The sequence below is a fragment of the Microtus ochrogaster genome, chromosome 8 (assembly GCF_000317375.1).
Source record: "Microtus ochrogaster isolate Prairie Vole_2 chromosome 8, MicOch1.0, whole genome shotgun sequence".
Taxonomy (NCBI): domain Eukaryota; kingdom Metazoa; phylum Chordata; class Mammalia; order Rodentia; family Cricetidae; genus Microtus; species Microtus ochrogaster.
This window is the reverse complement of record NC_022015.1, coordinates 72,622,485-72,648,697: the sequence shown is the minus strand read 5'-3', so window position 1 is coordinate 72,648,697 and position 26,213 is coordinate 72,622,485. Positions and strand designations below refer to the sequence as shown.

Genomic DNA, 26,213 nt, shown 5'->3' with positions numbered 1-26,213 from the left:
AAAAAAAACTTTTGCCAGGCGATGGTGGCACACGCCTTTAATCCCAGCACTCGGGAGGCAGAGGCAGGCGGATCTCTGTGAGTTCGAGACCAGCCTGGTCTACAAGAGCTAGTTCCAGGACAGGCTCCAAAACCACAGAGAAACCCTGTCTCGAAAAACCAAAAAAAAAAAAATTAAAAAAATTAAAAAAACTTTTATTGTTGTTTTGTGTAGAAAGGAGCTGTGGGCTGCATTCCTGCCACCCAGCTCCTGGCCTCACGGCTAGCTTATGCCCCAAAATAACAACACAGAAACTGTATTCATATAAACACTGCCTGGCCCATTATATCTAGCCTTTTCTTGGCTAACTCTCATATCTTGCTTAACCCATATTTAGTAATCTGTGTAGCACCATGAGGTGGTGGCTTACCAGGAAGATTCTAGTGTATGTCCATCTTGGGCTGGAGCTTCATTGCATCTGGTTCCATGACATCTGACCTCACTTCCCTTCTTCCCAGCATTCTGTTCTGTCTACTTCACCCACCTAAGGGCTGGCCTATCAAATGGGCCAAGGCAGTTTCTTTATTAACCAATGAAATTAACTCCTCCATCAGTTTTGGTTTGGGGTGTTTTGTTTTTTTTTGTTTTGTTTTGGTTTTTTTTGTTGTTGTTGTTGGTTTTTTTTGTTTTTGTTATTGCTTTGGTTCAGTTTTTTTTGAAACAGGGTTTTTCTGTGTGACAGCCCTGGATGTCCTGGAACACATTTTGTAGGCCAGGCTGGCCTCAGACGTTCAGAGATCCATCTACTCCTGCCTCCTGTGTACTGGAATTAAAGGTGTGAGCCACCACTGCCCAGCTCACTGTTGTTTCTTTTCTTTTTTATTTTATTTATTGTATATGGGTGCTCTATCTGCATGTACGCCTCAGATCCCAATATAGATGTTTGTGAGCCACCTGTGGTTGCTAGGAATTGAACTCAGGACCTCTACATGAGCAGCCATCTTAACCGCTAAGCCATCTCTCCAGCCCCTTGCTGTTGTTTCTTTTAAAGGTAGATTCTGTCTGGTATTGCCTGGCATGTAGACCAGACCGGCTTCAATCCTACCTCAGTTTCAGAGTATTGAGCTTACAGGAGAGGGGAGCTACACTGGCTTGTTTGCTTTGGAGACAAAGTTTCCTAGAGCTGACCTTGAATTCCCCATCCACAGGCTTCAGGCTTCTAGGTGATAAGATTTTATGTCTGGGCTGCTGTGCCTAGCTTTTAAATTTAAAACAAAACCCAAACAAACAAAAACTACAGCCAATGTGGTGGTGCAAACTCACCATTCCAGTGTTTGCAGTCGCCTCTTTAAGGTCAACATGGCCTACAGTAAAACTGTCTCAAAATGACAAGGCCTGGCTCCCCACTCTCAGGGCTACGAGTCTGCCAGGGAGCCCTCCAGGACTCTCATTTTAACAAGTTTTCCACTGATACAGGGTCTGCCACTGAGACTCATGTCCTGGTCCAAGCTTCTCAGAGAAAGTGATGTCTAAGATGAGAGGGGATGAGGAAAGAAATCCCCCCCACACACACACCAAAGTCAAAGTATTTTAAAACTATTACAGGAGGAGACCGTTTCTAGCTCATATGAGACAAAAAAAAAAAAAAAAAAAGCCAGAGTGGAGGCTGGAGAGATGGGTCAGAGGTTAAGAGCATTGCTTGTTCTTCAAGAGGTCCTGAGTTCAATTCCCAGCAACCACAAAGCAGTTTCCAACTAGTGAGAGTTTCCAACAAGAGATCTACAGTGAGATCTGATGCTCTCTTCTGGCATGCAAGCATGTATGCATGCAGTCAGAAAACTGTATACATCATAAATAAATAAATATTAAAAAAAACAATGGCAAAAAAAGCCATCAGAATGGCTGGAGCCCACTGATGAAGGAGAGAGCCCCCAGAGGTGGCAGAGGAAGACATGAAGGGCCGAACAAGGACAGGGACAGTCTAGAGTCCCTGCGAAACAGACAGGAAGAGCTGATATAGTACATTCAATTCCTGAATAGGAGTGGACAACAAGCTGATGGCTAGGAGGGAGGGTGAGTGGCCTAGTCAGGGCAGATGAGGGACAGGACACTCTATCCTTAGAGAACCCACACCGCTGTGCTCAAAGCTGAGATGCAGCAGGGAACAGTGGCGCACACTTTCAGTCCCAGCACTCAGCACTCCGAAGGTAGAAGCAAACGGATCTCTGTGAGTTTGAGGCCAGCCTGGTCCACAAAGTAAGTTCCGGGACAGCCAGAGTGAGACTCTGTCTTGAATAATTAAAAACTAAAACAAACAAAGCTCAGATGTGACATCCCAATGGCCCAGGGAATAGGGGTCCCCAAGGGGACATGGAGGAGAAAGTGAACTGTGGACAGGAGCTAAAGGCTTTTTCAATCAGGCTAATGGGGCCTGAGAACTGTGTAATGACACAATTGGTTAGGAAGCCCCAGCATTCCTGGCTTTGTTCTAAAACAGCCCTGTCCAGACTGTCCTTGGAGATTTCAGCCCCATTTGTCCTGGCCGTACATTGAAACCTGATAAATCAGATTGAAGTGTGTGTGTGTCTGTGTGTCTGTATGTGTGCGTGTGTGTGTGCGAGCACACGTGTGTGTTTTCTCCCTCTCAAACACTTCTGGAGTAAACCTTGCCTGAAGGAAAAATAATATCCCCTCTTCCCTTCTTATCTGGTACCAGCTTGCCTACCACTAGTCAATTCTCACCCAGCAGGTGTCTTGAAGGTTGGCCTCTGAGCCCCACACGTGACCTCCTCTTTTCACTGCCCAAATCTCTCCCATCTCACTTCTCTATGGAACCATCATCCCCTTTGCCTCTTCCCTGGGCCCTGCTCTGGGCTCTAGGGAGATCCTGCAGCTTGTTGTCCCAGAGGCTCCATCCTCAGATAGCTGTGTAGTCCCTAGAACTCTGCCCTTGGAATCCGAGTCTCTGAGATAGGAGAGGCCACCCCAGCAGTTCTTCCATAAGGTCCCAGCCAGAGATTTACCAAGTTTCGGCCTTCATGCCTCCAGATGGAAAGCTTTACTTACTTCTGTCCCAGAAAAGAAAATCTGTCCCTGTCTAACGGCCCTGGGCAAGCTTGGTTCTGCCCTTAAGTTACTCCGAGCATCTAAGGACGTCTACAGACAGCTCCATAGCTGTTTGAAGTTGGAGCTCATTCTATTGCAAGCTGAGAACCCAGACTCCTCCCAATGGAATCTTGAACCTTCCTTTATGCCTATTCCCAAAATGGCAAATTCTCAGAGATTGGACATAAAAGTTCAGAAAACACCACACAAACACACACACACACTGAGAGAGAGAGAGAGAGAGAGAGAGAGAGAGAGAGAGAATACAAGGAAGAACATGGAATTTGATCAAGCTGTTCTCACCTGTTCCTGCACTGTCAGTGAGTGGCCTGTGGTCTCAGAATTACCCAGAGAGGACACCATCTCCATTTAGGGCCCTGTGAATCATCTGGTTGGCTCTGCACAGAAGCCTAACCTTTGCAGACACCAAGTTAGGCATCCCAGATGCTCAGTTGCCGGAATTTAACATAGAGGTCATACCTGTGTGGTTATCCTCACAGCCAACAGTGACGAGAGTGACGTCATCCATGCAGTTCGGGTGGAGAAGAGCTCCTCTGGAAGGCTGGGTTTCAGTGTGAGAGGCGGCTCCGAGCATGGCCTGGGCATCTTTGTCAGCAAGGTGGAGGAGGGGAGCAGTGCAGGTGAGCAGGGGGCCTCTAGGGGGAGCATGGCTTGGGACGTGTCCCCTCTTCAGTGGGTAGCAGAAGCTGGGCGGCTGAGGATGGGAACCGATGGGAGGCAGAGTCTACTCCTGCTGAGTGGATTAGGGGACACAGCCTAGTGTCAACAGACTTGTGGAGCCCACTTTGACGACTCCCCTTCCCTGCTCCCGTGTAGAGCGGGCTGGCCTGTGTGTGGGGGACAAGATCACGGAGGTGAACGGTCTGAGCCTGGAGAGCACCACCATGGGCAGTGCCGTGAAGCTGCTGACCAGCAGCAGCTGCCTGCACATGATGGTGCGGCGCATGGGCCGTGTGCCTGGCATCAAGTTCTCCAAGGAGAAGACCACATGGTGAGCGGCACCCGGCCTGGCTCAGACCCCCCGACCCACGTCTCCCCTGACCCAGCCATGCGCCCCTGGGACTTGTACGGAGCAGAAGTGGGGCTCTGGGGCTGGGGGAGGGCAGAGATGGTGGTAAAGGAGATGCTCGGCATAGTCAGGCATGCTTTGGACTCCATCTACAGCATCAAAAACAAAACAGACGGGGCTGGAGAGATGGCTCAGAGGTTGAGAGCACTGGCTGCTCTTCCAGAGGACCTAAGTTCAATTCCCAGCAACCACATGGTGTCTCACAGCCATCTGTAATGAGATCTGGTGCCCTCTTCTGGTGAGCAGGGATACATGCAGACAGAACACTATACAAAAAACCAACAAATAAACAATCAAAAAAAAAAAAAAAAACAGAAAAGGGACATGGGCCTCCACATATCACAGTTACTAGATAGAGAAGGGGGGGTGTGATTTCATAGGTTTGATGAAACCTATATTCCACGCCCAGCAAGGAAACCATCCCTTTCCTGGTCAGTTGCCATGGCATTTAGACTAGATGTTCCTGGAAAACCTGGGATGGGGCCTCTTGTGTTGCTTGCGGCAGGGTGGATGTAGTGAACCGGCGGCTGGTGGTGGAGAAGTGCAGTTCGACACCATCGGACAGCAGCTCAGAAGACGGTGTACGGCGTATCGTCCATCTCTACACGACTTCCGATGACTTCTGCCTAGGCTTCAACATCCGCGGGGGCAAGGAGTTTGGTCTTGGCATCTACGTGTCTAAGTGAGCATTGGGCAGAATGGAACCCTTGGGTATGGGACTGTGGCTGGAAGTGGAGTTTGGGCATGGGTCAACACATGAGGCTCAGCCAACTAATGTCCAAAGGGGGGCCTCTTCAGGATGGGGTCTGGGGAGAGGGTATTGTCAATCAGAAGAGGCCCAAGGTATGTAGGTGTAAGCCCCCATACCCGAGGGGGGGGAGGCAGGTCAGGGTCTTATCAAGCCACACCCATCTGTCTCCAGAGTGGACCATGGTGGGCTGGCCGAGGAGAACGGCATCAAAGTGGGGGACCAGGTCCTGGCGGCCAACGGTGTCAGGTTCGATGACATCAGCCACAGCCAGGCCGTGGAGGTGCTGAAGGGCCAAACGCACATAATGTTGACCATCAAGGTGGGCCAGACAATTTGGGAGCAGGGGGAGGTCAGACGATGGCTGGAACTTCTCAGAACACCCTAGTTCTTAACAGGACCCCTTCCCTACCACAGTGTCAACTCCAAAGAGGCAGCAGTCAGTTGTTATGCAGCTGGTCAGTCGCCTGGCCTAGCTGTGGTCTGGTTTCTCTCCTTCAGCATGGGGGAGGCCTCAAGATGATGGACTAATGAATGGGATAGGGGCTATCACTGTTTGCTAGACCTGGGTTGTGGGGATCCCTGGGCACAGGGCTATAGCAGAGACAGGCGTTCTAGGAGGTGGTTGGTTTCATTATTCATGTGACTGTCACACCTAATTAAGGTCTTCCTCTATCTGTGTCCCCTCTCTTTCCCTGGCTTGTCACCCAGCTTCATTCAGCGCATCATTGACTAGCCCCCTACCTCTATTCTGCCATCTTCCCTTTTCTAAGTACCTGGAACATTCTTCCTAACTCCGGCTCTTCCCCAATTCATTTCTTAACGCTGTGCCTCCATGTGCATGTGTTGTTTTTGGTTTTGGAGAATTTCACTATGTAGCCCAGGCTAGGTTTTCCTATGTAGCCACAGCTGGCCTCAAAGAAAGGAGGATCTATCCTTTCTCGGGTTCCCAAGCACTAGAATTCCAAGTATGAGTCACCCTGCCTAGCTGTTCAACGCTGTTTTTGAGTATCTATGAGGTCAGGTGCTGGGCAGCACAGAGAGCAGGGTAGACCAACAAGGCTTCTCTGCTCCTGGGGGACAGTGACCATAAGATATTGACAATACTGTCAGGAAGTTAGCAGAAGGGGAGTGGGATAATTGAGGAAGGGCCTTGTAATCAAGGCAAGGCGTCAGTCACCAAGGCAGCGACAGTCAAAGAAGAACAGAGCCATGCAAGGAAACGGCGTTGCCAAGCTCACTCCTGTGCCCACCCATTCCTCCTGACTCCTTACCTGCCCCTTCAATGCCTGCCATGTCTTCTCCAGGAGACGGGCCGGTACCCTGCCTACAAAGAGATGGTTTCTGAGTACTGCTGGCTGGACAGATGTAAGTCCCGAAAGATGAAAGGGAGGAGCCCAAGGGTGGGGCTGAGCTTCTTGGGGTGTGGGGGAAGGGACCAAGATGCCCTCGGACCTTCTTGAAGTCAGAGGATCTCCAAACTCAGTGCTAGGATCTTCCAGGCCTTAGGTGCCCGTGGGTGAGGAAGGAAGTGACTTTCCCAGGGCTCTGCGATGTAAATGACAATCTGAGCAGCTGGCATCTCTGACCCACCCCAAAGCCAAAGGTAGCGTGTGAGCATGGCTGGAACCCCAGGAAGGAAGCAGACACCTGAGCGACCTCGCTTCCTCTCCCTTGCAGTGAGCAACGGGGTACTGCAGCAGCTGTCCCCAGCCTCGGAGAGTGGTTCCAGCGTCTCCTCCTATGCCTCCAGTGCCCCCTGCAGCTCAGGCTCACTGCCCTCTGACCGCATGGATGTCTGCCTGGGGCCCGAGGAGCTCAGTGGCTGTGGCCCAAGCTGGGGAAGGGCAGACACAGCCATGCAGACTGAGCCCGATATGGGCAGCCATGTGGAAACTTGGTGCAGCGTCCGGCCAACCGTCATCCTCAGGGACACGGCCATCCGTTCTGATGGTCCCTCTTCTACCCGACGCCTTGATTCTGCACTTTCGGAGTCGCCCAAGACTGCTCTGCTGCTGGCCCTCAGCCGACCCAGGCCTCCCATCACACGGTCTCAGAGCCACCTGACACTGTGGGGTATGTTGGTAGGGCGCCGCTTTTCCCATAGTCCCTAGTCCCAGCAAAGCCCGCCTCAACACCAAGGAGCAATCCCAAAGCTGCCTTTGCCCCAAATCCCAGGGCCTAGGTCAGGTCCCAGGTCCATACCCAGAATATTCTCTGGTCCTGCTCTAGGCTTCATTTTATAAACAGGTCTGGGCCCTAAACCCACCCTCAGTTCCAGCTCCTAAATTGAAAAGCTCTGGACCCCAAACCAATCATAACTTCAATTTCTCCAGCCTGGGATGCCCAGACCTGTTTCGTTACAGACATTTGCCAGATTCCCTACATCCCTGGAGCTGTGTGGTAGGGGAGAGGTGGAAGGCAGGAAGAAGACCCCACTCTGGAATGGCAGCAGACCCCGTCTGCCTCCTCTTCCTCCCTCTGCCCTTTTCTATCCCCCTGCGCCCTCCTTCTCTTCTGCCCACCCTCCAGCCCCCCCGGGGGCTCCCTCATATCTACAGAGGAGAAGAAACAGCGGAAGAAGGAGAAGTCAGGGTCCCCTGGGGAGAAGGGGGCCTTGCAGCGCTCCAAGACACTGATGAACCTCTTCTTCAAGGGAGGGCGGCAGGGGCGGCCAGCAGGGGACGGGCACAGAGAGGCCTGGACACTGGACAGCAGAAGCCCCGCCAAAGTCCGCCCTCGCCTGGACTTGGAGAAAGGTAGGTGTTGGACTCCATCTGGCAGTTCTAGGTTGAAATCCCACCCTACTCTGCCACTCACCCTCCCAAGTAAAATGGAAGGATCAAAACTCATTTCTTTGGACATATAGAAAATCAGAGAATGAATGAATGGAAGCCAGCCCTTTGTCTAGCTCCTAGAAGGTGCTCTGAAAATGGAGTGGCCACTGTCATCCCGTCATCTTCCATCTTTTCAGAAAGGTGAAGTGACAAACTCGAGGCACAGCGGGAAGTGACTGAGCTCAGTACGGAGCCATGTGCTTTTTATGGTGTTGGCAACGGAAGGCACCTTTGCTAGGGCCCCTGGCTTTGCACCCTCCTTCCAGAGCTCCACAGGCCCAAACCAGTTCTAGAACTATCCCTGAGGAAAGCCAGGTTTCAATCGGGGCTCAGATGGAAGGGACTCAGGCTGAGACACTGTCCCCACCCCGTTAGTCGTGATGATTGAACCTTTGGGCCCCAGGCATGCTAGGTAAGCAGTTTGCCATTGGGTTCCAGCCCCAGCCACAGGTAGGGTTTGTTTAAGAACCCCCACAAGAAGCCAGTCAAACCTGTTGAGGCTCACAGACCAGACCCAGTATGGATGAAATAAAATTCACAATTGCCCCCAGTATGGATGAAATAAAACTCACAATTGCTTGGGACAGAAACTCAAGTCCTGCCAGCTTTAAAGAGTGCCTCTAGGCTCTGCTACTGCCTTTAGCCCGTCTGAAGGAACAATACCAGCAATCTCCCTCAGGCATGAGCCTCCACCTTAGGAGGCTTTGCCAACTTGCGGGTAAGATGGCCACTGTCCTTTAGCAACCCTGGGGACCAGGAGTTTTGTTGTTTGGGCTTATGGGTTTTTTTGGTGTTTTTTTTTGTTTGTTTTGTTTTGTTTTTTGTTTTTTTTAATTTTTCAAGAGAAGGTTTCTCTGTACCTTTGGAACCTGTCCTGGAACTCGCTCTGTAGACCAGGCTGGCCTCAAACTCACAGAGACCCACCTGTCTCTGGCTCCCAAGTGCTGGGATTAAAGTCATGTGCCACCATACCTGGCCTACAGGAAGATTTTTAACAGTTCCAGCTAACGGGGTCAGTCAGGGTTTTTACTGCTCCTGATGTCATCTGTCATACTGAGAAAACCACTGTGATGTAAGCAGAAAAGCAGGACAGGAGCTCCCGGACCTGGTAGACATGTGATTTTGCTGCTCAGCCTGGGCCATGTGCCTAACCAGACTTCATGGGCTGAGATCAGAGGGGTTTACCCAGGAGATGAGCAGGGTGCTGCTTCCAGAAGCAGGAGTGAACATTGGGTAGTTAGAAGCAAGCAGAGGATGAGAAGGTGGACGCTGCTCCTCCACCTTAGAATCGAGTGTCCAGAGGCCTCAGGTGACAGTCCAGTAGAGGAGACATTTCTCCAGTCAAGGCTGAGCCAGCCCCTTTCCTCACCACTGCCTTCTCACAGTTCCCAGGTTGTTGTTTCCTCGTGGTTCTCTGCCCACCTTTCTGGCCCATCCTCTCTCTGTTAACAAGGCTCCTCCTTCCCCCTCTGTCTTCTCTGGAAGGTAGGTACCACCAAGTTCTGTCCTTGGGGTCTTCATTCATTTCCAAACAACTCACCACACATAGTGTTCACACTGCCTCCTCCTCTGCTCCACAACCTTCGCTAAGCCCCACCCCCATGGCCTATGAATGAAGTCCCTAACTGGTCATGACCTGCAAGGCCCACAAAAGTACTTGTCCCCACCCTGACGACTTCTAATGGAAACTCTTGTTCCAATTGAACTGAACCTTCTTCTTCTTTACAGGAGGGAGCTTGGGACCTGTGCAGAAGTTTGTCACCTGGAGACTGAGACGTGGTAAATCCAATATCCCGAAATCCCCATGGTAAAGCAGCAGGTGGGGATGCAAGCTAGGACCAGCTTATCGGCTTTGACCTAAGCTCATTTAGAGCCGAGCCTGTGGAGTCAGACAGAGGACTTGGTTGGCTTACTAGAAAAGATAGGGGGCAGAGATGGGACCCTTCAAAAGGATTTGGGGGTGAGGGAGCCTGTCTGTACTTCAGGGGCAGGACAGATGGGCATGAGAGTGAAGGAGGCGCTGGAGTTTGCTCTTTACTGATGGCGGTTTGATAGGTAGGAAAGGCCATGTCGGGGAGCAGGGCACAGGGGAATTCTGTCCAGGGTGCCTCACCCCTGCCAAGAGAAACTCTGCCTTACCCTAACAGCTCTGTCACCTTGATCACACCCTCGTACTCCTACCCTATAGATCGGGAGAGGGGCCGGGCCCTGCTCTCTGCCAGGTCTGGAAGCCCCTCTGGCCAGCTGCCCAATGTGGATGAGCAGGTGCAGGCCTGGGAAAGCCGACGGCCCCTCATTCAGGACCTGGCCCGGCGACTGCTGACAGACGATGAAGTACTAGCGGTCACTCGCCACTGCTCTCGGGTAACTCTCTGCCCAAAACTCAGGCCCTCATTCCAGGCCACTGTCCACTGACCAGCACCTGGCCTTGTTGCTGGGAGCTCCCAGACAGGAAGGAAAGACAGACATTAATTAGAATCTAAATCCCCGTAGTGACCAGACATGCAGAGCACTGTGAAGGACAGCCACGGGCAACCCAGGAGATCTGGGAAGGCCTCTCAGAGGAGGTGACATCTCTGAGGTGATGAGGAGGACAGGTGATGTCAGGGGAAGATAGTAGGAGGGGAGAAAACTGCAGGCAACTGGCCGTGTCCTCTCTCACCCTCAGTCTTGTCCCCCATCTCCCCTTCTATGCCTGGGACAGCCAGCAGGTTGGCCTTCTGCCACAACCCTCCCCCAACACATATACTCTTGTTTCTTTTCTCTCCAACCATTTCGGGGCTGTATGTGTATTGTGATGTATACATTGACATGGCTATGGGGTAGCTAGTGTGTGTTGGCCTGCCTGCAGGCATTTGTTTGTGCCCAACACGTATGTATGTATGTGCCCACGTAGTTTCGCTCGAAGCCTAAGGTAGGGTTGCTCACACATTACTAAGGCCTGGTTTACAACAGAAATGCTGATGGAGGTTCCTGTCAAGGGCTCTGGGCTAAAATCCACTCAGTTCTGAACAGTAAGTGGGCTTCGTGAGAGCTTGCAATGCTGAACTCTGACCACTAGGAGGGGCCCTGCACCTGTATCTTTGGCCAGCACTTTTCCTTATTCCTCCATTCCTCCAGCCCTCTTAAAACCAGGACTTCATTTCACCATGACACTCTTTACCCTGTAGGCTCTACATACGATCCACACCCACAGTAATGCCCCCACCCTAAACCTTCTGAAATGGAGCCCAGGGCTGAGAGATAGGCAACATTCCCCGGTGACTACCGTGTGCAGCCCTGAACCTGTCTGAGCCATCCTTCTGCATTCACCAGGCCTGGAATTACAAGCTACCTTTCCTACTGCTTTACAGTTCCCTTATGAGGCAGAATTGAGTACAAATTACTTTCTCTCACCTTCTAGGACTTCCACACTGTGTCACCCCAACCCTTACCCCCAGTGTTCCTGGGTTACCACACAGCTGATATAAATTATAAGCTGCATAGTTTAGGGGTGCTCCTGACATGGAGCTCAGCCCGGGCAGCCCTATAGGAAGGTCTTCGTGGGCCCTCAACACCACAGTCAACCTCTGCTTACTCGGTGTTCTGCATCCTTAGCACACTCTCCTCTCCAACTTCCACGATGCTTGGGGCATCTAGTCTGGAAGAGTCACTGCTTCGGGAGGCTCATTCTGACCCTTCACCCTTCTCTGAAGCTCTCATTGCTCCACGGCAGTGGTTTACAGCTACTGCTGAATGAGGCTTATCTGTCCCTGTTGCCACTTGAGTCCCGGAGGCTCTGGGAAAGGGTCTTATTTTTGTGCTTCCTTTGCCACCCGGGGTCTAACAGTGGACGCTGAACTCATGCTTGTGGCCTTGAGGGACAGGCACGCACATGGCAGCGTATTGTTGAGTCCCTGTAACAGTGTGTGTAGACACACACACACTTTTTTATTTATCCCTAAATATTCATTGATGATTCACTCAGATGACCACAGCGCCTGCTATTTCTGTGTCTATGCCCATACGAGGTAACTATCCTTGGGTCTCTCTGGAGCTGTCTCCCTTTCACCACCAGGGGGCAGAGTGCTGCCCAAGTGGCTTGGCTCCCAGTATTCAGTTTTCTAGAATCCACGGGGTGTGGCATCCGGGCTGGTGGCATCCAGGCGGTGCCAGGCAGAAGGTTATTGACTAGAGAGGCTGTCTGTGGAGCCACCCGTTCCCCAAGATCACCATTCCAGCTCCAAACAAAGGGTGGACAGCCAAAAGCACAACCTAGTGTTGGGTTCCCGTTCCTTCTGCCTGGGTGAGGAGGTAGAGGGAAAATCTATTCACTACACATTATTTCCCCGCACCAGAGCAAGCAAGAGCTGGATGTCTTGGGTTCCAGCCTTTCCTCCTATTTCCTTATCTGCACGGCTCTGAGCAAATTCTCCCAAGTCTCAGTTCCTCCCTCTGTAAAACAGCAATCATCTCAGAGTGAGCACTAAATAAGAGACTGTATGTAAAAGGTTTAGAAAGTTGCCTGTCCAGATGCCATGATTGCTGTTGGTATTTGTTGCAGATCTGCTGCTGATCGTCACAGGAATCCACAGTCACTGACTTAACATCTTACGAATCTTGGACAGGGTGAACCTATCTTAGAGTGAGGATGGCTAGATGAGCCCCAGCATCCCCGTGCACCCTGTTTCCCTGCATTCAGCTCAGTAGTTGCTGCTGCTATCTAAGCCGTGGTGTTTCTTTCTATACACAGTATGTCCATGACGGTGGTGTGGAGGACCTGGTGCGCCCCCTGCTGGCCATCCTGGACAGGCCGGAGAAGCTGCTGCTGCTGAGGGACATCAGGTTGGGTGGGGCTTGAGGAAAGGGAAGGGGCAAGAAGCCCCAGTGACCCCAGGGCTGAAGCTCCTCCATGCCCACACCTCCAGAACCGAGCCCTGCTTACCCCACATCCCTGCCTTCCTCAGGAGTGTGGTGGCCCCCACGGACCTCGGCCGCTTTGATAGCATGGTGATGCCCGTGGAGTTGGAGGCTTTTGAGGCTCTCAAGAGCAGGGCAGGTCAGCAGCTGGGGCAGGACTTCCGACTTCTGAGCTCCAGTCGGGGCTGGGGGGAGGGGCGCTTGATGCTGCTGAGCCCATTGGCATGGCCATCCCGGAGCCTGGCAGGAGTGCCCGGCCTCTAACCTGTTGCCCCCTCCGACCAGTTCGGCCTTCTGCTTTGAGACCAACCAGGCAAGACACGCCACCCAAGCGTCACCTCATCACCCCTGTGCCTGGTCAGTCAGAGTCCCATAACCTGGGGAAATGGGACAACCCTGGGGACATTGGAACAGGGAAAGCCGGCCTTCCATCCTTGCCCCCGAGCAGTATCACCGCAGTAGGAGGGAAAGGGCTTTCTCCAGGCCATCCTCGGCCCTGTGGAGAGCACTTGAAGGTCACACACTTTTAAATCGGGTTTCTTGGCTATGCTAAAGTGTATTATGATACAACGTGCTAGGACATTATTAGCAATAGGTCACATCTGTCCACCTGCCCCCAGAGAGTAGTGTCACTTATCATGGACACTTTACAATGGACCTGAGCAAATCCAGGCCTTGTTTACACACACCTGGGAACCCTACAGACTGCAGAAAGGAGGACCAGGGAGGGTCTGGGAAGGTATCTTGGAACTGATAGTTAAGAAGAGCAAGTTAACCTTGACCCTGTTCCCCAGATAGCCGTGGAGGCTTCTACTTGCTGCCAGTGAATGACTGCTCAGAGGGCGACCATGGCGAGATCCTGGAGAGGCTGGGGGGCCTTAAGGTCTCCCTCAGTGCCTCTGCCCCTCGCCACCACCATAAAGGAATCCCCCCTCTACAAGATGTACCAGTTGATGCCTTCTCTCCTGGCCGCAGTGCATGTACACCCCCTCCCCAGCCGCCTCCTGTGGCTCCCCGGCCTCCCAGGCCTAACTGGTTACTGACAGAACCCCTAAGTAAAGAGGAGGTCCAGCAGAACCAGAGCCAGACCCCAGCCCAAAGCCGCAGTCGCAGCCACAGCCGGGGTCGAGGCAAGTCCCCTGGGCGCAGGAGCTCCCCATCCCCAGCGCCCATCTCCACTGCCACCACAGCCAACGGGCGATACCACAGGCCTCGGAAGGCAAGGCCCTCACTTCCACGACCTCTGGACGGGCAGGAGGCCAAAGTGGAAGCCAGGCAAGGGCCCTTGGAGAATGGAGTTAATGGGACGGCCGAGGAGACGACCAGGAAAGCCTCCACTGGAGAGCTGAGGACAGTCACGCTATCTAAGATGAAGCAGTCTTTGGGTGAGTCAGGGTAGCACCGGGTAATCAGGGTGGGTATGAAGGAAGTTGGGGGACCAGGAAAGAAATCTGAGCACTAAGGTATGTAGCTGGGAATCTAGGTTCTGAGGTTGAGATTTGAGACAGAGCCCAGAGGCGGGAAGAAGTCAAGGCTGATTTGGAGGATGGGATTCCCTGCTCTTCCTGGGAGCTCAAAGTTTGGGGTAAGGCTGCCACTCTGTGCTCTGCACCCTCCCCAGGCATCAGCATCTCTGGAGGTATCGAGTCCAAGGTGCAGCCCATGGTGAAGATAGAGAAGATCTTCCCAGGAGGTGCTGCGTTCCTCTGCGGGGCCCTGCAGGTGAGTGCAGTGCCAAGCCTCGCTAGGCCCAGACTGAAGGGTACAGGGTTGTTCTTGTCTTCCAGACAGGCATGTTCAGACCAGGTCGTAGGAGTTGGCTTGGGGGCAGAAGGGTCAGGCCAGGCCTAGAGAAGAATCTGTCCCCTCACGCTAGCCTGGGCCTGAGAATGGCCCATCCTGTTCCACCGCAAGTCCCAAGGGACAAAGGGCCATTGTCTGTGCCCCACCCTGCCCCCAATGGCTCCAGGCACAAGAGTTCTATTGTCCATCCCCAGCACCCAGATGGGAGAGGAGTGTCCTAGCTGGCAGAGGTGAAAGGCCACTGCCTTCAGGTTGGGTGGTGGGTGGGAGGGGATGGTGGGAGGCTGACTCTTCCATCTCCATGCTAGGCTGGCTTCGAGCTGGTGGCAGTGGACGGAGAGAGTCTGGAGCAGGTGACCCACCAACGAGCTGTGGACACCATCCGCAGAGCGTACAGAAACAAGGCTCGGGAGCCTATGGAGCTTGTGGTCAGGGTCCCTGGGCCTGGCCTGCTGCCCTTATCCTCTGCTTCATTAGCCTTCAAGGACCAGAGCCTTCCCGCTGACAATTCCTCTGCCCACGGACCCCTCGACAATACCCCAGCCCAGCTGCCACCCCCTGAGCCTGGGCAAACTACAGCAGACTCCCAGCCCAGCCCTCCAGGCTCCTCACAGCACCTCCGAACTCTCCCCCCTTAAGGGTTCCCATGACCCTTCCCACTGACCCTTCGAATTACTGCTGCCTCCAGGTTTCCTGCAATACCCAGGCCCCTTTGTCCTATCTGCCCGCCAGCCTGCTGGGAGCACACGCTGGCTCTGATCCACTGCAGCTATCAGAAAGGCTCTGGCCTTTGGAGGCGGATGTCCAAGGACAAGGTTCTAGTGGGCAACTGTGTGTCATCTGCATTCCCTGGTCCTGGACCGCTTCACAGTGAGGGGACAGAGAACCTCAAGTCTGAAGTTGTGAGGCTGATGATGCCTCTGGCTTCCCATACTCTGAGGGTCCTCAAGGAGGTCACTGCACCCATTTACCCAGTCTCAAGCAACATTCAGTGCAAAGAACAGGATGGAAAGCTTTTCTAACTCCTCAAACCTGGTTAAGACTCACGTTGTGGTCCACGAGGACCTCTGACTCCGCTGGGTTAGCCCTATCACCCTTCCTCCCTGCAAGAACTTCATGAGGTCGAGGAGGAGCCAGCAAGCAGAGGGGACAGATGTCCCGGACAGATGTCAAACAAGTTCCCTGTGGTTCTTTATCCAGCATACTTTTTTAAAAAAACAATTTTTTTTTTAAAATGTTTTCTTTGGGTTTGTACAAGAAATTTACATGTGAAAAATATACAAGTGAAAACGAGGCCATAAACCTGGTAACAGGAGGGGCTGCTTGGTCACAAACACAAATAAACAAGACATTGCTGGGTTCTTCCTTTGGTCTGACTTCAGCCCCCTCAGCCCAGAAGGGGCTTGCAGAGCTGGACACGGGGATCAGACCCCAGTCCTAGCCCTGCCCCTCCTCGTGGGCATGTTGAGGGCAGGCACATCTGGAGCAGCTGGTGCCATCTGGCTCTCTCTGGCTTCAGGCAGGTAGAATGTGGAGATGGGGTAGCCCCGCAAACATCTGTGGGTAACAAGGCTGGCAGTGGCACTGACAGCCGAGGAGTGAAATGGTGGCGTGGGTAGGAGCCTCTGGGTGACAGCGAAACGGAACTCAAGTCACAAGGCCACCCGAATGCTTGGCAGGGGCCCTTTGGCTCTGGGACCTGGAGTGCTCAGTGGATCCGGGGACCCAGGTGGTCCTGTGGCTCACCCCTTGCAAAACTCTAAATTTCAGTGGCAGTGATCTCCTCCAGACAGATGCAGGGGGCTGGCTCAGCCAGGCCCAAGTCAGCAAGCTCACGGGCCTCCAGCTCCAGGCTGAGCTGCTGCAGTTCCTGCTCCAGCTGCCGGTTGCGCCGGTACATCTGGATGTAGTTGTGCTGCAGCTGCTTCTGGTAGCGGATCACCTGCTCCTTCTCCGCCTGCCAGGCCAGCCGCTCCCCCTCAAAGCTGTCGCGCTGCTCGTCTCCTCGCCTCTGTTCCCGCTGTAGCTCTTGGCGCAGCCGTTCTACCTGAGCCCGCAGGCTCCCCCCTGCCCCAGCTGCTGCCCGCTGCACCTTAACCTCATCACTCTCTGCCAGGAGGAAAGGGTCAGTGGTGGCCGGGGGCACGGGGGGTACAGGGGGTTCCCGGAGTCCCGCTGCCTCAGCATCCAAGTGCCCAGCCTTCTCCCGGAGCCGCTCAGCCTCCTGGCGGTATCGCTGTAGCTCCTGGGAGCAGGCCTCTAGCTCGAGTTCCCGAGCTCGGGCTGCCTCCTGGAGGCCCCTGGCCCGACCCTCACTGACCCGCAAGGCAGCCCGGGCCTCTCGAAGGGCCACGCGCAGCGCCACCAGCTCGCTGCCCTTCTGTACCAGCTCTGCCTGAGATTCTTTCAGTTGCTGCTTCAGCAGGGAGATCTCACCGGATTTCTGGCACACCTGTGGGTAGAGAGTAGCGAGGAAGGACAGTAAGGCCTCTCTGGATATTGAGCACTGGGTACCATGCTGGGCATTCAAGGAGAGGAGATGCTATCTCCCTGTTTTCCAGAGGCCCAGCAGGATGCGAGCCTAGTGTCACACTCATAGTTACTCTAGTAAGAGGCGAAAGGAGAGAAGAAACCCAGATCCTCTCTCTTCGATGCTGGTATCCTGACACCTAGGCACTGCCTAGGCCAGGAGAGGATCGCGGGTACTACAGGAGTGGAGTGGGGAAGAAAGGCACCTTGGGTAAGAACAGGCATTAAAAACCAGCTGCCTAGGTTTGTATCTCGTCCCAGTTCCTGCTAGTTTAACTCTAGGCTCCAGCCCTTTCTGACTCGGGTTTCCTCATTCATGGAGGTATTGACAGTACCAGCCTAATAGAGAAGGCAATGATGCCACTAGCTCTGTGGGCACCAGACCAGACCCGTGAGGTCCAAAACATGGAGGCACAAGAAAATCCCAACCCAGAAGGATGAGGAAGTGCAGACCCTCTCGGGTAGCTCCCCGGGGTCACAGAGTGTGGCCCCTCCAACCTGCCCAGCACCGAATCTTGCATACCTCCCATTTGGTCTCCTCCAGCCGCGGCCCGAGTTCCCGCTGCTCCCGCTCAAAGGTAGCACAGCGGCGCTCCAGCTGCTCTCGCTCCTGCAGCAGCTGTGCGAAGTCATCCTGCAACTGGCGCTTCTCTTGCTGCAGCTGGAACACCTGCAGCTGCAGCAGCTGTTGGGCCCGCTGGACACGCTGTGTGGCCTGCTGCGCCTGGGCTGCACAGTCCTCCCGCTCCCGTGGCCAGTGCCTCTGCCGCGCTCCAAACGCCTAGAGAAAAGAAGGTGGGCAAGAAACCATCAGGTGCTTCGGATCCTGAGCTCTAGCCTCTCGTGTTTGGGTGACTCCCTGCCTGGGCTGAAGGAGGGAAGAGCACACAAATCCAGTGTATTATGACATCAGTAAAAGCAAGCACTAATACAACCCTTCCTAATAATCCCCCTAGGGAGTCAGAACTATCCCCATTTAGACGGGGAAACTGGGGTTTGGTGAGGTTAAGAAACTTGCTCAAGCTTCAACAGACGCTCCGAGCCAGTGCTGGATCCAATTCACAAACCCTGTCTCCTTACTCCTTCGGAGGTTAAGCTAAAAACCTTGGGGGTGTCACAGAAGGTCTCCATCCTCTCCCTCCCCAACAGCAATGCTTCAAGAGTGGTCCCTCGGCCTCTGGATGCTCCACCACACCACCCAGGACTGCCTTGGGCCGCACCTGACACACGGTAGCCTCACTCTCCTCCATACCGTCCCGCAGCTGCTGCAGCTCTGCCTCTCGGTCTCGAAGCTTCCCTTCCAGGACACAGTGTAGCAAGGCCTCATCCGAAGGGGGCGGAGGGGGCGGAGGGGGCGGAGAGCGGTCTCCACCAGAACTGCTGCCAGGGGAAGCCCGGGCACCACTGCCCAAGACACCCCCAGCTACACGGCCCCCCAAGGAACCCGTACTTTTGCTGGAGGAGGATCGTCCACTGTCCGAGTGGGAGGGCCCAGTAGGGACCCCTCGGGCTGGACCAGGAAGTGACCCTCGGCTGGGGCCGTGGGAGGGCAGGTGCCCACCTGGGGAGTTGGTGGTCGGCTCAGCACCTCCGGTGCTGTAGGTGGGCAAGCTGGATAAAGAATTGCGACCAGAGTCTGACGGTGTCCCGGATGGGCAGCCACTAGCCCAGCCACTCAGTGCCAAGGGCTTGTCAGCAGCAGAGGAGGAAGAGGAAGAGGAGGAGGAGGCTGGCCCCCCAAACAGCTGTGTCAGGCTGCCCTGACTCCCAGACAGCCCAGCAGCTCGAGGACCCAGGAAGCCAGGTAGGGATGGTGCCCCCCGAGGTTTGGGTAGCACTGGCTTGAAGGCTGTTGGCCGGATCAGGATTTTCTCCATGTTCTGAAACGAGGGACCACGTGACACGTGAGGCTAATCTGCACGATCACTTTCTTTTTCTTTTTTTTAAAGATTTATTTATGTATAGTGTCCTGCCTGCATGCCAGAAGAGGACACCAGATCTCATTATAGATGGCTGTGAGCCACCATGTGGTTGCTGGGAATTGAACTCAGGACCTCTGGAAGAGTAGGCAATGGCTCTTAACCGATGAGCCATCTCTCCAGCCCTTTTCTTTTTTTTTTAATTTTTTTATTTTTGTTAGTGGTTTGAGGCAGGGTTTTACTCTACTGGCCTGGAACTCACTATGTATCCACAGGGCTAGCCCTGAATACAAGCAAGGCTTCTGCCTGTTAAAGAGTGGGATCACCGGTGTGAGATACCAAGCCCAGCTTGCTTGCTTGGTCTTTCAAAACGCTAATCCACGTGTGTGTGCACACACCGGTGCCCATGTGTGGAGGCCAGATGTGAAAGTCAGGAGCCTGCCTTGGTTGCTTTCCCCAATTTTTGGTAAGTCTCTGACTGACCCTGGAGCTCACCAATTCAGCTAGACTGACTGGCCAGCAAGTCCCAGGGTCTGCGAGTCTCTGCCTCACAGTCCTGAGCCGTAATGTCCAGCTCTTTACGTCCTTATGCTAGTACAGCAGGCACGTCACCCACTGGGCCATCTCATCTCTTTAAGCCCCAAACCTTGATCTTTCAAAACCCTGTCAGATTTTCCACCCTTCCCACACAGGGCCCTCAACCCCTATAAAGTAAAAACAATTGTTCCAACTAACAACAGGCCTCCTAAATGTCCACTTATGTTAAGTAATTCAAAGTGCTCTTTTTAAATCATTACAATAGCCATGCAAGCAAAATATTGAGGAAACAGAGATAAAGTTAAAGGCTCTGCCCAAAGACACTCAACACACTCCCATCTGTGTAGTAACAGCTGAAGCAACTAGGCTGGATATGGTACACGCCTTTAATCCAGGGACTCAGGAGGCAGAAGCAGGCAGATCTCTGGAGGCCAGCCTGGTCTACATAGTAAGTTCCAGCATAGCCAGGGCTATGTAGAGAAATAATCAATACAACTAATATCGTTTGCTTGAAGGTGCTGGGTACTACGCTAAGTACTAATTCTAACAGGAACCTACAAAAATTAGCCTATAACAGTAACTATACACAGAAATGGGACTCGGCCAGGGTGATAGTTCCTGAGCCAGGAGAGCTGAGACAGCCCACATTCTTTGCTCTATATATGCAAATTCTAGCTTTCCCCAAGGGGCTCCTAACTCCACCCAGATCCTCCCAAAAGGATTGGCCCTTACCTTCTCCAGCTTTCCAGAGACTGGGATGAGCTTTGGTGGGGGCCCACGGAGGTGGGCATTGTTTGCCCGCTGCTCTCGGGGATCTTCAACATCACTGCTTGGGCTGGGAGGTGACTCTGTCCGGAAGTCCTCATTGATATAGGTAAAGCTGGTGCCTTGGACAGCCTTCCTGGGTGGTGCAGCTGGGCAGAGTGGTTCCTGAGCCTCGTAGCCACCCCGTAGCAGCCCATCCTGCTGGCGGAAGAAGGTGGGCCCAGGGACACCATGGTGGCGTGGAGGAGCAGATCCCCCGGGACAGGGCCGGCCTGAGATAAGACTGCTCACGCTACCCATTGCTGGAGCTTGTGGGGCAGTGGCTGTCTCACGTGCGGGCTCCAGTGGCACTGGCAGAGTGTGCACAATGGCCATGGTGGCAGAGGCTCAGGCCTGGCCAGGGGCCTCCAGGGCAACCTGTGAGCAGGGCATGGGTGTCAGAGTCCCTGCACCTGAGTACTCTCCCCCTACAGGCCTTCTCCTGACCCCCTCCTCCAGACAGAGCACTCCCAACACAGTAACACTTCCTAACCCTAGTCTGGACAAGGCTAAGGAATAATTCAACCAGAGTCGATGAAGGAATGGGAGACCTAGGAGGTAATGCAGGTTCTCTGCCAGGAAAGACCCAGTCTTAAGCCCAAATCTGCCTCCACTATGAAGGTCAAGCCACGGATTGGACAGAGATCCTAACTACTAGCTCCTAGTACAGGTCCCTACTCTCCTGGGACAGCTGGCCTCATTCCTAGGCTGTTTGGGCAGAGGACACGTCAGGGATGCAATCACCAGCCAGGTGGTGATTAAGGAACAAAGAGCCAAAGCCAGGCAGTGTCCAGCCTCCCACTGCTGGGCCTCAGTTTCTCCCAGACACAGAGGCGGCAAGGGTGGAGCTGGCCAAACAGGAAATCTCACAGGCCTTAGAAACCCACAGGTGCCCTCTGGGGTCTCCTACCTCCCAGAGGTTGATGCTGGTTACACTTGTTTCCATGACAACTCCTAGCTTCTGCCATCCACTCAGTTAGGACTAAGGGAGCCTATATAGGGCCTGTCCAAGTGTCCACCTTTACAAACCTTCCCGCTTTAGTTGATCTTCAGAGCACCCCTACAGGATTTGAGCAGAAGCCCATTACCACCCCTGGGAGGATCTCAGTAAGATGGTTCCACTTCCCCCAGGCTTGCCCCTTCCTGGAAGGGACAGCAGGCCTCCACCCGGAACTCCCTCCCAGTCCCAAGGCTGCTGATGACCAAGACTTAAGCATCTGCTGAAGTCATCATGTGGAGCAGGGGCCAAGAGGGGACAGAGAATTCCATAAGAGTACGTGCACTTACTTGTGGGTGTGAGCACATGTACAGGAACATAAAAATGAACAGCATGCGTGGAAATATGCAGAGGGTGAATGTGTGTTTAGATGGCTGTCAGTACGTACGTGTGTGTGATGTGGAGGACACGACTAAAACAGTTGTGTTATGTAGCACAGGCAGGCCTCAAACTCATGCATCCTCCTGCCTCAGCTTTCAGAATCCTGGGATTCTAAACTTTGTAAAACCACAGCCAGATATATGTATGACTTCTTATGTCTTACAAGACTGAGTTTTATTACTTAGAAAGTACACAAAAGTTATTAATGTATGTGTAACAAATGAATCTGTGGGGTCTGAATGTGACAATATGACAAAAAAAAAGTTTGGATAGATAGACCAGTTTGTTCACATATATGTGAGTTTTTGTGTGAATATCACCAAAAGTGGAGTCTATGTCCCAAGTCAGATGAAGTCACCCAGCCTCAATAGCCATTTTCTTCTCTCAGTATGGAATTCCTAGGGAAATCCTCAAGCCTTTGTCTCCCAAAGATTGAGAGACAAGTGTCCCTATAGAACAACTTCATTTCTGCCAGGACGGTTAACACGAATCACTATGTGTATATCTTACACAAGCATGTGAACGGAAAGGACGGTGTGTGAAAAGCACATTTGGCATAATCTGTACGAGTGAGCATTCCTGGAGGGAGGTTGGGACCTGGGTGACATTCAAGACCACCTGGGTGGATAGAAGCCAGTTCCCCCCTTTTTAAGACCTTCCCCTCTCCCCCAAACTTAAAGGTGAGAGGAAAGGTGAGCCCACAGTTCTGACCCCATTGCCCCATCTGGTTTTTCGGTACTGCTCCCCATTAAGTGTCCCCAAGTTTTAAAGACACCAGGAATCACAGAAGTCCAGCCTGAGGAAGGAGTTGCTGGGAGCTAGGGTGGTAAGTGAACTGGATCCAGGAGCAATCACACATCTCTCTGTAGGGCTAGGAGCTGAGATTGCCCCCACAAGGTTCAGTTCGGGGATAGAGTGGGTCCACACTGTGGAGCGAAGAGTGGGAATGCGCTGCCACCCCTGTTTATAGTTCCCCACTCCGGGGTACACAGGGAGTGAGACCCAGAAGCAAGGGCAAGGGCCGCAGTAGTCACTCGGAGAGACAGAGACCAGAAGTCGAGAGACAAAGAGGCCAAGAGGCTCAGGCACGGGGAGCTAGAGGCAGACCCATGAGTTAGGGTCGTCTAAGCCACGCAGGCAAGGGCCCTTAAAGCCAGAGGGATGTAAAGCTGGGCTCTGAGGGCCAGAAGTCTGGAAAGCCAGGCCTAGCCAGCCTGGCTCCCGCTCTTGAGGCCCAAGAGAGAAGGAGGGGCAAGCGGCTCCATTTTGAGAAATGCGTTTGTGGTTGTGGGAAAAATGAACCCCTGGTTCTCCCAGCACTCCCTGACCTATGACTCTGGTACACAGACCCCTGCACCCCCCTCAACCCCGCAGTGGGCTGGGGGTCCTGAAGCCTGGGGCGGCGCCAAGGCCTGAGACGAGTCTGGCCCAGGTCCCAACTCTCTGACCTCAGGGTTGGGGGTTGGAGAGTTGGGGAAAGTCCCCCCAACACACACACACACAAACTCCAGAGACCAGTCAAGCGGGATCCGGTCTGGGATCACGAGTTCCCCTTCCGAGCCTGAAAGCCGGGAGTCGTCCCCCCCGCCCCCCCACAACTGTCCGCTCCTTCCATGAACTGGGGCCGTCTGTGGAATGCCACCTCCCCACCAGACCGCATCGCTTAGAAGTTGGGGCACCCTGAGCCCTGGCCCCCTCACCTCCGCCGCGCTGCTCCATGCTCAGCCCCGGGCAGCCCCAGCACTCCACAGGCGCGCCGCCCGCTCCAGCCCGCGCGCGGCCACTCGGAGCTGCCCGGCCCGGCCCCGCCTCCGCCTAGCCGGCGCCCCCGGCCCCGTCCAGCCCCCGCCCGGCCCGAGTGGGCGGTGCGCGCGGAGCGGGGGAGGGGTCAGAGGGGCGTCCCCGCCCCGGGGCGCGGAGACGCGCAAGCACCCCACGTCACGCGTGCTCTCCAGGGCGCACGCAGGGGCTGCACGGTGGCGCCCAGGATCCCTCCCAGAGTGGCCCCACAACTGCGTTTGTGTTGGGTGACTCGGTCGGCTCGAGATTCGTCGAGGGGGTCATCGTTTATCCCTGCCGGGGCCCGAGGGCCGGCGGCAGCTGGTCATTGTTCCAGCACAAAGAGCCAAGGCGCGGCGCCCGCCCCTCCCCCTCCCCTTCTCTAGACGAAGCTTCCCTCCCCAGTCTCCAGCTTCCCGGTCCAAGAGGAGGCAGAGGGTCAGCCGTCCCTCTCCGGTTGCCGGCTCCCGGGCACAAGTTGAGGGACTGGCTCGGTCCCCACCCCCAGAAGGCTTGGAGGTCACACACTAGGATTTGCAGAAGCGGCGCCACCTGGCGGCTCCTTCCAGCAACTTATTAGCCACCGCCCCCCCCCCCCAAGCCCCCCACCAATCCCACTCCCTTCCCAGCGCAGCGCCCTCAGGCCGCGAGCCGAGGCTTGTCCCTGGCGTGGCTCCAGGCTCTCCAGCCTAACTTGGGGTCATTTGCTATGAGAAAGGTCGCGCTGCTCAAAGGGGAGGGGCCTGGCCCCCAATAATAGCAAGAATGAATGGTTCAAACCTACACTGGCTCCACAGCAGACATCCCAAAGTCTTTCTCAGGGACACAAATATGTTTACCCTTTCGAAAACAACAGTCTTAACACCCACACGACCTTTCCCACATTCTGTCTCAGGCAGCCACAATCACTGGCTCATCCATCACGTGGTTCCATATTCCTTCATTCCATAATCCTTCGGGCCAACTCGCAGAAGACTTGGTGCTTCATGCCTGTCGTGCACCCTCCACAACCGTCCCCTGCATCCAGCCACAGTCTTAAAATATACTTAGTCTCCCAACCAACCCTCCGCTATGCAGAGCCGGCGGTATTCAGCCACTCAGACAACTTCTTACATCATATTCGCAAACTACCCACTTTCCCTGAGGGGGTCTCTGTGACCTGGTCAGGTCAGCTGACATTCACATCCTCTGGCAAGGCCACCCTCCCTTCCCCGCTGCCCCCCCCCCGCCGGCCCCCAGGGCCAAGGCCTGCCAGAGCTGGGCTCAGCCCCAGGAAGAAGCATTCCCCCCCCCTGCCAGGCCATAGCCTGGCCGGCTCTCAGCTCTATTTTTAGCTCCCATGGAAAGGGTTGTTTTTCTTTCTTTTTCCCTGGAAAGGGAAACACAGCCCAGCCACCCTCAGGCTCACTCCAGTCCCTCAGCTTCTTAAGGAGACTGAACCCCTCTCCCCCAGTAGAGACCCCCGCCTCTGGCCTTGCCCTGATCCCTGCCTCCTGGGGCACGGAGAGCCTCCTCCCCTTTCTGGCCGCCTGCCCAGAATCTCAGGCAGCAGCTGGGCTCAGCGTGTGGCGGGGTGAGGGGTGGGGGATGAAGGGTGGGGGCCGGCAAGGGAGAGAGGCCTAAGGCAGCAGCCCCCTCCTTCATTTTCTGAGAAGGGGATCTGGTCCTTCTTCCTCCTAGTGAAGGCAAACTCCCATCAGGGTTTAAGGCTATCTTTACTCTTATGTATTCGCCGTGGCGAGGGGTGAGGGGAGAAAGGAGACTGTTCCTCTTGCATGGGTGGGCTTTTTGTGCCCAGTCCTGCAGGTCTTGGTGGTGGGAGGAAGAGGACCTAAGGTTAGCTACTCCCGGAGCTGGGTGTATGAGGCCATGAGTCCGGGGCAGCTGTCCAGGGCCATTAAGGCCCTCTCTCGGATACCTTTCAAGGATGCGGGTTCCGAGAATGTGTTAGTGAGGAGGAAGGCAAGGAGTCCAAGTAAGCCCACACCATCCAACAGTCTCCTGGCCTCCTGTACCACCCAAGCCCTCGGGGGCGTTAAGCTCCCATTCTGGGTGAGTGGGTTTATCACCATTCCAGGTGAAGTACGGAATAAAGCCCTGTACACGGCGAAACACACAAGCCAGGAGTGGGGGAGAGGTGGATGAGAGGGGCATCCCTGCCTAGACAGGGTTGGGGGAACACTGCCCACCGGTCTGCGAAGCAGTCACGTGCTCAGCGCCTGTTTACGCCTTGGTCTTCACCTGCAGGCAAGCTGCCGGGAAGCTGGAACCGCCTGATGCGACAAACCCCGCCCGCCCCCGCCGACAATTTCGGGGCGGCCCCTTTCCCTCAGCCTCGGGCAGAAAAACACAGTGTCCACCTCTACGGGGGTCGCGCGGGCCGGTGGCACTGTCTCTGGGACTGCTACGGGATCTCGCTCTGCTGGTCCTTTCCTGAGCGCACGTGTGTTCGCGTCCTCGGCGAGTGCACGGATCTATGCAAGAGTGTATGTTGGTGCGTCTGTGTGAGTTTCCCTGTCCCTTTGCTATTTAAGTTTCGCCTGCGCTCCATAGAGTGCGGAGCCCTTCCTCATCCCAATCCCGTTTCTCAAAATGGGGAAAGTTCTCTCCAGAGCGAGGATGTGCGGGAGGCCGGAGTTCCTGAACCCCGTCCACCCCACCACTCACCCAGCGTCACCTGCGCCGCTGCTCCCACTTTGGCTTGGCTCCGGCTCCAGCGTGCCTACTTCCTCGCTGCGAGAGAACTCTGGATCTCCAGCCCTCTCCGGGCTCCCGGCTCCGCGCTCCCGGCTCCCGCCAGGCCGGA

At 54.5% G+C, this 26,213-nt stretch overlaps 2 protein-coding genes across 14 annotated transcripts in view; one reads left to right on the top strand and one right to left on the bottom strand.

Moving 5' to 3' along the window:
- Nucleotides 1-15,822, top strand: part of Pdzd7 (PDZ domain containing 7) — a 19,668-nt gene extending 3,846 nt beyond the window's left edge. For 2 of the 8 annotated variants that reach the window (XM_026781139.1, XM_026781140.1), the window contains exons 3-17: nt 3,585-3,725; nt 3,922-4,096; nt 4,680-4,856; nt 5,097-5,244; nt 6,230-6,290; nt 6,603-6,998; nt 7,484-7,681; nt 9,488-9,538; nt 9,948-10,123; nt 12,492-12,583; nt 12,706-12,797; nt 12,944-13,015; nt 13,453-14,043; nt 14,280-14,380; nt 14,770-15,822. In XM_026781139.1, the coding sequence (XP_026636940.1) occupies nt 3,585-3,725; nt 3,922-4,096; nt 4,680-4,856; nt 5,097-5,244; nt 6,230-6,290; nt 6,603-6,998; nt 7,484-7,681; nt 9,488-9,538; nt 9,948-10,123; nt 12,492-12,583; nt 12,706-12,797; nt 12,944-13,015; nt 13,453-14,043; nt 14,280-14,380; nt 14,770-15,099 (2,801 nt within the window). In that variant the 3' untranslated portion in view covers nt 15,100-15,822. The other 6 variants (XM_026781141.1, XM_026781142.1, XM_026781145.1 and 3 more) reach the window with 6 other exon arrangements.
- Lzts2 (leucine zipper tumor suppressor 2) lies at nt 15,135-26,213 on the bottom strand. Of its 6 annotated transcripts, none has more exons than XM_026781148.1 (5): nt 26,075-26,213; nt 20,179-20,628; nt 18,211-18,870; nt 17,514-17,771; nt 15,135-16,913 (listed from the first exon to the last, which is right to left on the bottom strand). In XM_026781148.1, exons 2-5 carry the CDS (start codon nt 20,584-20,586, stop codon nt 16,221-16,223), a joined length of 2,019 nt encoding a protein of 672 aa, XP_026636949.1. In that variant the 5' UTR covers nt 20,587-20,628; nt 26,075-26,213; the 3' UTR covers nt 15,135-16,220. The 6 variants fall into 6 exon arrangements, with proteins under 6 accessions (XP_026636949.1, XP_005352411.1, XP_013203622.1 ...); XM_005352354.3 differs by having other exon boundaries at nt 26,085-26,213; XM_013348168.2 differs by lacking the exon at nt 26,075-26,213 and adding an exon at nt 23,329-23,958 and having other exon boundaries at nt 20,179-21,310.

Bases quoted from the DNA above. Each gene is read 5' to 3' on its own strand.
- Lzts2 (XM_026781148.1), bottom strand. From the start codon at position 20,586: ATGGCCATTGTGCACACTCTGCCAGTGCCACTGGAGCCCGCACGTGAG. The intron at 17,772-18,210 runs GTGCGGCCCAAG...TCTTTTCTCTAG, and splicing joins GTGAGGCTACCGTGTGTCAG to GCGTTTGGAGCGCGGCAGAG. The intron at 16,914-17,513 runs GTATGCAAGATT...CTCTACCCACAG, and splicing joins TGGAGGAGACCAAATGGGAG to GTGTGCCAGAAATCCGGTGA.